Source organism: Sceloporus occidentalis, unplaced genomic scaffold (assembly GCF_023333645.1).
Source record: "Sceloporus occidentalis isolate IW3139 unplaced genomic scaffold, rSceOcc1.0.p SCAF_160, whole genome shotgun sequence".
NCBI classification, from domain to species: Eukaryota; Metazoa; Chordata; class Lepidosauria; order Squamata; family Phrynosomatidae; genus Sceloporus; species Sceloporus occidentalis.
Window position 1 is genome coordinate 563,872 of NW_028317140.1, and position 13,556 is coordinate 577,427.

General features: G+C 39.8%; 1 protein-coding gene across 1 annotated transcript; it reads right to left on the reverse strand.

Annotated features, from left to right (window-relative positions):
- Window positions 1-1,132: 1,132 nt before the first annotated feature.
- LOC149279814 (transmembrane protein 171-like) lies at window positions 1,133-2,050 on the reverse strand. The gene has a single exon (XM_089500808.1). It carries the CDS (start codon window positions 2,048-2,050, stop codon window positions 1,133-1,135), a length of 918 nt encoding a protein of 305 aa, XP_089356934.1.
- Between the last annotated feature and the right edge of the window lie 11,506 nt (window positions 2,051-13,556).

A 13,556-nucleotide genomic window follows, 5' to 3' on the forward strand; every position in this document is an offset into this window, starting at 1 on the left:
TGTGGCAAAAAGTGACAAAGATTAATATATCCGATACCCATCATATTAATATATAATACCCATCATGAAGATCCCTTCTCCTCCTACCATCCTTACAGCGGCTGCACGAACCAATCAACAACAACCAGCCACTTATAAGGGAGCGATAACTTAATAGGAAGGAATAATCTTACAGCAAAGGAACGTAGCGGCAATTACTATCATTAGGAGCTTTTATCCATCATGGCAATCTAGAGATTTGTTTGCAGATTCTACAAACATAACAGGAACATTCAAAATTGAGAAAACAATAGGTAAAAGTGTACATGCGCTACAACACTCTGTGGGAATCCCACGTTCCCACACTTCAACAAGATAAAAAGACAGATATTGGTGGTGCAACGACAGAAGTAAATATGAACGTAACTAACCCTCACCCCAATGGGTTATATAGAATAAATGGCATTAAAAAAAAAAATAATAATAATAATAATTAATAATAATATAATAAATATAATAATAGTGCACTCTGTATGATAAAAGCAACATTTAAAAAAATAAATTATAAAAAACATTCTGATGAGTCAGACAAAGACTGACTCAAATCATCAGCGCCTGGTGTGATTAGGGATCACGCACCCAACTGTATTTGAATGGAAATATCTTGCCTAGAGCCGGTAACCTGGCTCCAGGGATAAAGAACACGGTGCTGACTTAGGGCAGGACTCCCCCTTTAAGGTGATGGACAGCAGAGTGGATCCAGCAGAGTGTATGGAGTATATGTATATAAACACATTGATCTCACATGTAAGAGATTTATGTTATAGATTCCATACGATAATGTGACCTCGTACACGCGGTATATCCAACACACACACAAACGCACACAGATACTGTTTGAGGGGCAACCATGAAAAGATGTCATTTTATTTATCCGTTATTTAAGGTGGAAGTCTCACGGGGGGGGAAAAAACATTTCAACAGGCGTCATGTACGGTGCCGGCACTGACCAAAAACCCGGTCTGATTTCAGTCCTTTATCTGCAGACCTGGATATTGTCAGATGTGATGTTTTGGGTGACGCTTCCGGCTCAAACTCTGTACTGAGTCGAAATGTTAGAAAACCCCCCCCCAATAGTTCAGTCTTTCAACGTTTAGGGTCCTGGTGCGAGCTCATAGTCACTTGACTCCGATGATTGGGAAAACGAGTAATACGATGATGATGATGATGATGATGAGCTCTCTTCAGGATCCGGCTGAGAAGGGTATATGTCCTCATATCTTGGAGGTGGCTCCGAAGGGATAGGCTCGTTGATGTATTCTATTCTCGGCCCCCATCGCCATGGAACGGTGTGTATGTCTTCCCCGTCGCTTCCGCCGGAATCACGGTCGCCCCTTTCAAACAGGACGTTGTCGTAGGAAGGAGGGTCCCTGCTCATTGGCCAATCATCTCCTCCTGCAAAAGGTGGAGGTGGGGCTGACGGGACCGTGAAGACTTCGTCACCCACACTTACAGGAAGCGGCTGATATCTGCAGGCTTCTGGGTCCTCCTCAGAGTCGCCGTCCCGACGGTTTTTACTCAGACAGATAGCCAGGCAGTAACACAAGACGATTAGTATGATTACGATTGTCTGCAGTAAGGGAGTTTCACAGACTTTAGGGGGTTTGTCTGTGTTGGATACCGGCTTGCAGGCTGGAAACACAAGTCCTGGGATACTAATCAGTACCCCGCAAGCCAGTAACAGGATCCCGAGTATTACGAACTGCACAAACTGCCGGCTTTTCCCGCAGAGGAAGCTGCTATCTGGATCCGTCGGGTCTCCTTCTAATTCCCTCCTTCTCCTCTCTCGTTGGGCAGTAAACTCTGCCATCAATAAATATGCCAGCCCTATCCCGGCAAGTACCGGGCCCGTCGCCTTGTAGGTGATACAGCTGTCGGACTGGCATGTCGCGAACCCATAGACAGAAAGTAGAGATCCGCCGCATAAGAGCGCCCAGCCAAACACAAACAGCGTGAATGTTATTCTGCTGCTTGTGCCAGGGCTAGGAGTGCCGGAGCAAGTGCGCTCCATGACGGCTGAAACGTGTACCTGTCGGGGGTCAGTCAAAGATGTTCAGGTGCAGAGACTCGCACCTATGTGCCGGCTATTGCGTGCACACGAATGAAGGCCTTTTAATCTCTGCCTATTTTGTCTTTTTAAAGTCAATTGAAAGCTCAGTTTCGCTCCCTGTCGTGGACAGGTAACTGTTATGCTCAGTACTGCTACTGCTCACAATCTGAAACAACCAGAGTGTCTGGATGCGCTTTTACAGAACATCACAGCATTGTGATGTCACAGCACTATGACATCACAGTCAGGGCAGGCTGTACCACAGTGCAAAGGCCATGGGGGTGTTCTGTCCTGCTTCCAAATACCAATACAGCTGCCGCTTTCACAAATGACAGTGTTTTATTCCACAACCCCCCCTCCTAACACGAAGTGGTTTCTTCCAAAGAGACTTTCTGCAGTCTTAAGAAGTAAGGGCTTCTTTTTTTTTTTTTTTTTTTTTTTAATATGTCTTTATTTGATTTTTTCCGTTATAAAATTACAAGAATACACAAAACAAACATACACATATATTTATACAATACATAGAAGACATCAAAAAAGATAAATATAAATATAAATAAGTAATTAAATAAGTATAAAAGCTGCATTATGGATTTATGTAGACTAGTGGTCCCAAACTATTCATTATCCAGTGATCACTTCATCATAACCAGAATGAAAGCAAACAGTCAACACACACAGGCCCTAACTCGTAATTTCCTCCAGCCTAACTAGCCATGATTCCCATGTCTTAGATTTTGTTTCAGAGGTAAAGTAGGATTTTTAAAGCTGTCTTTCCATTTTTATTTGGAATTTCAGATGGGAAATTACCATGTTCCATGGGATTGGAAGATTTTGTTTCCATAAACGGGCAATCGTGATTTTCACGGCTATGAAACAATGAATAATGAACTGTTTTTCTTTATTACTACAATTTGGCCACTTTAAATGTACTAAAGCCGTTACAGGAGATCGATTAAAAATTGTTGCTGTTACGGCAAAGATTAAATCATACATCTTAAACCATATCTTTTTCACGCCTACACAATTCCACCAAATATGAACAAAATTTCCCTTATCTGCATTACATCTCCAGCAGGTATCTAAACAATTAGGATACATTTTATGCAATCTCGAAGTACCATCTGTTCAGTATTTTAAACTGAGTTTCAGCTAGCGACAACGAATGTATAGATACCTTGACATCATATAGAGATCTAGACCAGTTATCCTGATCAATCTTTATATTTAATTCTTGTTCCCATGTATTGATGGCTGGATAGATATATTCAAGCATAACAAAACTTATTAAGTCAAAACAGTTTGATAAGACTTTGTCCACATCATTTCCTGTAAATATTTTCTTAATTCGAGTTAAAAGCTCCCGACTAGGTTTCCATAGGTCTTTCATCAAAAAGTTTTTTATTCTCAAATATTTAAATATATCAGCACTAGATAGATCATATTCTTGTATCAATTGAGAAAAAGGTTTAGGTTCTATGGAAGTCATAAGTTGATCTAAAGTTAATATACCTTTAATTCTCCAGTCATCAAAATTTATATCTGAAATAAACAATTCTACAGATTTGAGTTTAGAGAAAGACGGGATCCCTTTATTAAGATTTAAATTTTTCTTGATATACTCCCAGGTTGGGAGAATCTGTCCCAAAATAAAATTGAAAGATGTTTTGGAGTTAGGGAATACCATATAATATCCGCCAAGTTATTAAAACCACCTGTCTCCAGCTCAATTGCATACCACCCTTCATTTAGGGAATTCTCTAATTGCAGTCTATATATATGAACTATTATATTTGCCAAAAGAATATTTTTCAAAATAGGAAAACCCAAGCCTCCATACTTTGGTTTACGTGCCATAATAACAGCTTTTAATCTGGGTTTTTTTGCTTTCCATACGAAACATTCAAAGCTCGTTTGTACCATTCTTATCCAGGGGTCAGGCATACTTAGTGGAAGCATTGAAAACATATATGACCATTTGGGTACTATGTAAGAATTTAATATATTAATCCTTCCCCACCAGGAGAATTCTTTATTTCTCCATTCTTTTAGCCAGATATTAGTTAATTTCAATAATCTAATAAAATTGGTCTCTAGTAATAAAGAAATAGATTTTGTTACACATACACCTAAATATATGAAGTCAGACTTAGCCCAGACAAAATCATATTCTCTTTTAATCTGTTCGATTAAAGAGCTTTCTAGGTTTATTTCTAGTAATGTTGTTTTATTTATATTCATTTTGTAATTCGAGACCTTACTATAGTATTTAAATTCCGCCATAAGAGAATTTAAAGAGACCTGTGGATTAGTGATAGAGATTAGTATATCATCTGCGTACAAATTAATTTTCAAATCTTGATCTCTAATATGAAAGCCTTGAATATCACGGTTATCTCGAATACAAATGGCTAAGGCCTCCACAGATAATATGTATAACAATGGGGACAGAGGGCAGCCTTGTCTTGTTCCATTTTGTAAGGCAAACCAATCAGAACATATATTTGGTCCTACTGTCCTAGCAACAGGATTGGAGTAAAGAGCCATAATTACCGTGTGTATCCAACCCATAATTCCATACTTTAATAAGGCTTTACTCCTAAAATCCCAGTTTACCCGATCAAAAGCCTTCTCTGCATCAACCGACATTATTACCATAGGGATATTCTTCTTCTCTGCTTGGTCTAAAATATTAATAATTCTTCTAATATGGTCACACGATGATCTACCCGTAATAAAACCGACTTGATCCGAATTGATAATGGTATTAAGAATCGATTTCAATCTGTTAGCGAGAATAGAAGAATAGAATTTAGCGTCTACATTAATTAGAGAAATTGGCCTGTAACTAGCAGGATCTGTCGGATTTTTGCCTTGCTTAAGAATAGGAAGGATATTAGCTCTAGACATTTCGCTAGGAAGTTTACCATGACTAACAATAGAATTAAAAGTAAGGGATAAAGAACCTAAAATTTGCTGACTAAATATTTTGAAGAATAGATTTGTCAAACCGTCTGGTCCAGGAGTTTTATACTTAATTTAGATATTGCTACTCTGATTTCAGCTGATGTTATATCAGTATTTAGAGTAGCTCTCTGCTCTATAGATATCTGGGGAAAGTTTATTTTATCGAGATAGTTGTCGATTTCTTCTGATGAAACTTTATTATTCAAATTGTATAGTTTCTCATGATATTGATTAAACTTTTCACCAATTGATTCTGGTGTATAATATATCTTATTCTCTATTATTATCTTGTGAACCCGATTATTACTTTTTAATTTCTTTAGTCTATTCGTCATCCTTTTGTCTACTCTATTGCTACAACAATAGTATCTAGTTTTTAATTTCTCCATATTATTACCTGTTCTCTCCATCAATTTATCATTAATTCGAGCTTGAATTTGTCTAATTTTTTCAAGTTTATCTGTAGTGGGATTTTTTTTATTCTCAGTAACTTCCTGATTATACAATACATATAACTCCGCAAGATTTCTCCCTTGTTTCCTCCTAATTATACTTTTAAGCTTGATTAGATGACCTCTCAGCACTGTTTTAAATGCACACCAATTATTTTCTGGCGAGGTATCAATAGGATTATTCTCTTTGAAAAATAAGTGTATTAATTCAGATAAGTGTTTCACATTATCTTTATTAAAAAGAATGGAGTCATCTAATTTCCAAGTAGATCGTACATTCTTATTTATATTATTTCTAATTTCCATAGTAATAATATTATGATCTGACCAGGTGTTATTTCTAATTTCAATTTTTTGGATCCTATTAATAAGAGATGGAGAGCATAGTATGTAATCAATACGAGAATATGATAAATGAACATGGGAAAAATGAGTAAAATCTCTTTCAAGTGGATGAAAAACTCTCCAAGTCTCCATAAGCTCATACTTATTGAGAGAATTATTAAAAGCTCTTGCTTGGGACTTTATTTTTTCTTCATTGAGTTTTTTTTTTATAGTTTTAGTATCTAATTCACTATCTAGGACACAGTTAAAGTCACCTGCTATGATACAACAGCCGATCTTAATATTGTCTACACGTTCCAATATCTTATTCAAGAGGTGTACTGGGGCAACATTGGGTAAATAGACATTTACCAGAGTAAACCACTCTTCATCTAATTTACAGACTATAATTATGAATCTACCCTCCGGGTCATAAAATTCATATTTAATTTCGATTTGAAGTGTAGCAGAGAAAACTATTGCTACTCCTCTCTTCTTTTTAGTTTCATTTGAAGCTGTCCTCCAAATCTCTAAATTTTGTTTCAATCTTATCAACTCTTTGGGTAACATTTGTAATAGTTTCCTTCATGGTTAGACAGTGTAAATCAAGATTTGAGATTTTATTTTCAACATCAGATAATTTGTTAACCAGCTCATTTATCTCCTGCTTAATTTCTATGGAGCCTTTAGATATTTCCTTCTTAATTTCTTCAAAATGAGCAAGCATAAAATCTTGAGACACTGATGGTGTAGGACTAAGACTGCTACGGGTTTGAAGGACCTGGGATTCATCCCACTGAGAAGTTGTTGACATATTTAGATTTTTTTCTTTATTTCTGTCCTGGGAAGGAGAGAAAAATTCCGCCATTGATCCAAGTTGTTTCTCTTTTTTCTCTCTTTTTGGTTGTTCTTTAGGGAGATCTCTAATCACATTCCTTTTAGTTGCCATGTTGTAAGAGGAAAGAGTATCTCCACAGAGCAGAACAATATAATATCACCATATCAAGTGTATTTCAAATAATTAAGTTTAAAATATTCCGAATTCATTTAAAAAAAATAAAATAGATTTCAAATGTTTTTTTTCAGGCCAGCACCTCGTTATAAGCTTTGGTTTAAATCACCCAGCCTACATATAGCCGGAATTCAGCCGTCTTCCCGGCTTCAGCTCTCCAACCAGAGCGATCATTAGGTCTTTTGTTTGGCGCCCTTTCAAGCTCAGCCGTCCTCGGGCGACATCAGCCAGCAACAGCCAGCATTGCGGGAAACTCCTCCTCCCGTCCACCGGAGTCGACGCTGGAGCCCAGGCGCTTCCCCGCGGGCAGAAGAGGGGCAAACAAACAGATCCGCTCGACAGCCGGGTCCCCGTCCGATAAACCTGCTCAGTCGGCCTGACTAAGCACGATACCGCTTGCCAGGTTGCAGGCACACGAGAGCGAGAGGACGGCGACGTTATCTCCAGCTACCCGCCTCTCCCTCCGATCCCTCCTTCCCTGCAGCGAGTGCGCATCTCCACCTCCACCTCCTACGACGTGCACGTAAGGGCTTCTTTTGACGTTGCGCATGCTTCATAGAAATACTTGTGACTTGTTAATAGATGACAATGTTGAGGATACTTGGACAGAAGAATAAACACTGTTTACATGTAATAAAAGACAATTAACCCTTTAAGCACCAGACTGTTTTGTGGGGTTTTTTTGTTACCCTTCGTGACCAAGGATGTTTTGACACTTTGTGAACCCATGCAAGTTTCATATATATCATATTTTTTTCAGGACAATTGTCATCAAATTTGCTAAAAATTGATGAAAATTGATAAAAAATTGAAAAAAGGGCTTTTTTTTTTTTTTTCCACACATCAATGTCATATGTTACAGCTTGTGCCCCGGAGTATGCGGGCTGTATCCACTAAATGACTGTGGCTGCCTTATCCATACAGGTATATGGACAGGCTGTCTGCGGGAGACAGAAGCCGCAGGGGCGCCCCCTCCGGCGCCCCCTCCCACCCCCTGTAAGTTGTACAGTCACGTGTCTTTCGATGGAAAGTGAGTTAATGCAGCCCGGTACATAGGTATCCCATCCCCGCCATTGCGATAACATATAATAAATAACGTGTATCCCTTCCGCTGGGGCTTCTATGATGGAGCTCCGGAAGGTAACGTCACGCTGGTGCTCCACCATAAAATCCCCGGCGGAAGTACCGGCAGCAGCGGAGGTTGTCTACGTGCATCGCGCAGACGTCCACCGACTGCCAGAGAGGAGCATCCCCCGCAGCACTACAGGGGACCTGGATATTCCTTTTTGGCAGCCGTTGGGCCTCTGTGGACATCCTCTGCTGCTGCCGGCACTTCCACTGGGGCTTCTATGATTGTCACATGACCTTCGGCCACAGAAGCTCCAGTGAAAGCGTCGGCCACCAGCAGAGGTTTATCTACATGCATCGCAAAAACGTTCACCCACTAGACACCAGGGAGTCTGGAGCACGGGGGGAAAGTCTGGGGGGGCTCAGAGTGGCATACCACATACCTTCCGGCTGTATTCTCTTTAATTGTCTGAATGTTGTAAATGTTGCACACGTCATGCCTCTGACGCTCTTGTATTATCAGGCAGAACGTTCTAGAAGGATTTCACCTAGGTTGAGTTGGCCACGGGTAGCAGTTCCAGGGAGCGGCAGCCCCTCTTCCACAGAACTGGGGGCCAGATCACCCTATAAGCCGATCAGGCTGCCCAGGGGACCACTTCTCTTTGGGCCAGATCGGGAGATCAGATAACTCCCTGGGAAGCAGTAGATTTGTGCAAATGGACCAAAAACAATATGGAAAATTTTTTCATTTAGTTTTCTGGCAACGAATTTCGGTTCGGACGGCACCCAGAGGGCGGAGCCACGGGGACACCCTCCCCCTCCCCCATTACTCCAACCATTTCTCCGTTTGCAGAAGCGCTCGGTGAGGCCTGATGACGAAGCTGATAACCAGAAGGGCGGACAAAGAACGAAGACAGGGACATAGAAGCATCGGCTGAGAAAGTAGGAAGATATTGACAGAGAGTGAGTGTGAGAGAGAATGAATGAGCGTGAGAGCATGAATGAGTGTGAGAGAGAGCATGAGCGAGCGAGAGTGAGATTGAAGGTGAAAGCACATGAATGAGAGTAAGAGAGTGAGTGTGTGAAAGCGTGAGTGAAACTAAAAACACTGAGCTCTCTGCTTCGTTTTTGTTTGTTTCGTTGGGGGTCCCTCCTCGTTTTTGGACATTCATACGACTTAATGAAATCGTTAAATTTTGTTGAAATTAAAATTTGTACAAATTTCGAATTTAATTGTAAGGAGTAAGTGGTAGTGAGTAGCAGCGCCCAGCCCTGATCTGTCTCCGGCTCCCCCTAGTGGCCATGAATTTACAAACAACAAAAAATTATAAACAATTATTCCAAATTTATACATTCGATAAAAAGGAACAGAACGCGTTATTAATGAAAATAATTAATAACCTTCGTAAAAACTCCCAGGAGCAGGGCCAATCAAGCAACGTAAGTTAATTAGGTTTCCTTTACTGAGAGGGTGGTAGGTTTACTAAGTGGAACAGCCTCCTAGCAGAAGTGGTAGAGGGAAATACAGTGAGGGAATGTAAACATGGATGGGATAGGCATACGGCTCCTGAATCTAAGACGAGACCAACGAAAAATTATTTAAGGGGTCAAAGCATTAGGGTGTTTTACCTGCACATAAAAATCACCCTGTGTGATGCACCCTCTTTGCCCCGAAGAACTTGCAATCTAAACACTGGAATATCACAGAGACAAACAAAATAATAAAGAAAGGATTCAGGAAATTCCAGCATTTTCCTAGCCGGCTGGTATAAGGACTCGTGTCACACTTTTTGAAGGCAAACTGAAGGGGTTTTTACTGAAAGTGTCCATTTTACCCCCAAAACCACTCCGCAGCCCAGTAACCCCCGCCCCGCCCGCTTTAACCCAACGGCAACAATTCATATAAAATAAAAATAAAAAATAAAAATGTGCTAACATTTAAAAATTATTATGCAGTGATGTCACTAGATGAACCATCCAGTACCAGCAAAATGTGTAAAAAAAAATATAAAAAAAAGTATTAAAAAAAAATAAAAAAATAAAGTTTATTATTTTGAGCAAGTGCTAAAATTTCTCAAAAATCTCAACAAAGAGTTAAAATAAAAGCACTTCAAATACCCAAGGGGTGTCTAATATATAAAAAAATGGCTGATGGGGTAAATGCCCTATCTTTGAGTGGCCGAGCTCAAAGATAGGGCATAGGTACAGACTGACCAAAATGGAGAAAAAAGCTCACTTCCCAAGTGTGGCATTTTAAATCTCAAACAACACGACAAACCCATGCATGTCGGGTATCACTGCACTCAGGAGATGTTCCTGAACACACATTGGGGTGTTGTTTGACAGTGGCATATACCAGGACCTGTATATCTATAACTAAAGTACAATTTGTGTGAAAAAAAAATAAAACAAATGACTAAGTGTAGTTGTATAATTGGTGCATGGAAAGGGTTAAAATAACAGCATTTGGAATACCCTGGGGTGTCTAGTTTTCAAAAATATATGGTTTGACGGGGTTAAATTGAGTTAACCGGCTTCAAAGATGTTCCAAAGAGGAGATGGAGGCAGACTGACCAGATTTGTTAAAAAAAGGTTTGGAAATCATAAAACGCTGCTTGTACTTATTGCCCTATAACTTACAAAAAACAGCAAAAAAACATAAAAACATTGGGTATTTCTAAACTCAGGACAAGTAGTAGAATCTATTTAGCTAGTTTTTTTACTTGCTTTTTTAGGTGAGTAAAAGATTTTTCAAATAAAAGTCATAAAATGTGTGTTTATTCAATTTTTCAAATAATAAATAATACATTTTCAAAAATAATGGCATCTGAAGAAAGCCCATCTTGTCCTGAAAAAAACAATATATAACTTATGTGGGTACACTAAATGGGTGAGGAGAAAATTACAGCTGAACACAAGCACCACAAAAGTATTAAAACAGCCTTCGGTCCCACAGGGTACAAAAAGAAAAAACAAGCCCGGTCCTTAACCCCTTAAGGACCAGGCTGTGTTTTACCTTTTGTACCATTGGGACCGAGGCTGTTTTAACACTTTTGCGGTGTTCGTGTTTAGATGTAATTTTCTCTTCACTCATTTAGTGAACCCACACAAATTATATGTTGTTTTTTCCAGGACAAGAAGGGCTTTCTTCAGATACCATTGTTTTAATCATATTATCTAATTTCCCATAAAAAAATTATAAAATATGATGAAAAATGTAAAAAAACCCACATTTTCTTTTACTCATCCAAAAAAGCTAATGAAAAAACCTACTAAATATATTCTACTATTTGTCCTGAGTTTAGAAATACCCAATGTTTTTATGTTTTTTTGCTTTTTTCTGCACGTTATGGAGCAGAAAGTAGCGTTTTGCTATTTCAAAACCATTTTTTCCAAATCTGGTAATTCTTCCCCCCATGTGCCATTTCGGGTATCTTTGAAGCCGGCCAACGCAATTTACCCCATCAAATCATATATTTTTAAAAACTAGACACCCCAAGGTATTTCAAATGCTAGAATTTTAACTCTTTCCATGCACTAATTCTACCACCAGTCTTTGTCAAACTTTGTGGTAGTAATTTATTTTGTGTTTCTTATCGCTAAAATTGCTCTTCAGGTATGGATTTACAGCTCCTGGTATACATAACTTTCAAACAACACCCCAATATGTGTTCGGCAACATCTCCCGAGTACAGTCATACCCCCCATGCATGGGTTTACATCTGGTCATTCTGCTCCCATGTCCTAATAGGACCATCTTTGAAGCCGGCTAATTCAATTTACCCCATCAAACCATATATTTTTGAAAACTAGACACCCCAAGGAATTTCAAATGCTAGTATTTTAACCCTTTCCATGCATGAGATTTTACCACCATCCTTTGCCACACTTTGTGTTAGTATTTTTTTGGTATTTTTTTTTTACACAAATTGTACTTTGGGTATAAATTTATAGCTCCAGGTATAAGTCACTATCAAACAACACCCTAATATGTGTTCAGGAACATCTCCCGAGTACAGTCATACCCCACATGTATGGGTTTGTCTGGTGTTTGGGGTTAAAATGCCACATTTTGGAAGTGCGCTTTTTCCCCCCCCATTTTGGTCAGTCTGTGCCTATGCCCTATCTTTGAGCCCGGCCACTCCAATTTACCCCTTAAAACCATTCATTTTTTTAAATTAGACACCCCTTGGGTATTTGAAATGCTTTTATTTAAATTTTTCCATGTCAGGATTTTTGGGAAGATACAGCGCTAATTTTAGCATTGCTCATAATAATAAACTTTATTTTTTTATTTTACTCTTTTTGGACTTTTTTTTTACATTTTGCTGGAACTGGATAGTTCCTCTAAAGCATAATAATTTTTAAATGTTACCATATTTTTTTCAGCTTTTTGTTTTTTCCTTTTTTTTTTAATTTTTTTTTTTTAAATATTTTACTAATCACATAGTGATTAGAAAGCTGGGCTCCACTGACCTGTATGGTTGAATGCAGTACCTGTATTCAACCTGCAAGTGGAGCCAGAGTTCTCTAGAGGGTCTGGAGACCGTCTAGCGAACTTTTTCAACTTTATTATTTTTTTTCCCGGGCCGCCGCCATCTTGCGGATGACGAAGACTGCGTGGAGCTGCGGCTGTGACCGCTCTCCGGAGCGGTCACAGCCCGCCCTGGGGTAAGTTTGGTGTCGCTGGATGCCTCCTGATCGAGGCATTCCAGCGACAGCATTGAAATTTAGGAGGTGATTGTTGATCGCCTCCTAAACGCTTTTAAAACGGGCGTCCGCTTGACGCCCCGGGGAGGGGCAACACCGTTTAACCCCTTCAGTACCGGGACGTACCTGGTACTTCCTGGTTAACATTCGCCGGTAGACCGGGACGTACCAGGTACGTCGCCGCCGAAAAGCGGTCCCGCGTCGCACTGAACGCCGGGATCGCGAAGGGCTGGCTGCTACTGACCGCTGGGCGACCCCTAAGGGGTTAATTCTTTTTTTCCCCTTAAAATTGTGGGTGGGTGGCTGTGGGTGGGTTAGTTAGTGGGGAATTGATTAGTTAGTGGGGAATTTATCAGTTAGTGGGGAATTGATTAGGTAGGGATTAGGGTTAGGGTCTAGGGTTAGGTAGGGAGAAAAAAAAATAAAAAATATATATATATAAAAAAAAAATAAAAAAAATATGGATAGGTTTTATACGGTGGAAGAGGCATATAAAATGTTGGCCTCAGACACTGACACTGCGTCAGACTCTGCCACTGACACTGCGTCAGATTTTGATGTGGGCCAGTTTAGCAGCAGCTCTGATGATGCTGCACCCCCAGTTAAAAAGAGCCGTGTTGCTTCTACTACTACTACTACTCCTGATCCCTCTGATGAGTGGATCCCTGCAGCTGGCACTTTTCCAGATGTTCCCCCCTTCACTGCCACTTCCGGCATTCATCCGGATGTCGCAGAATATACCCCAAGCCAGTTTATGGAGCTGTTCATGGGCAATGAGTTTTGGGAGGCGTTAGTTTACCAAACTAACTTGTACGCTGCCCAGGAATTTAGAAATAAAGCAAACAAGCAAAAGGCATGGACTCCCACTGATGTGTGCGAGTTAAAAACATTCTGGGCACTCACCATGATAATGGGGATAATAAAAAAGCCCACT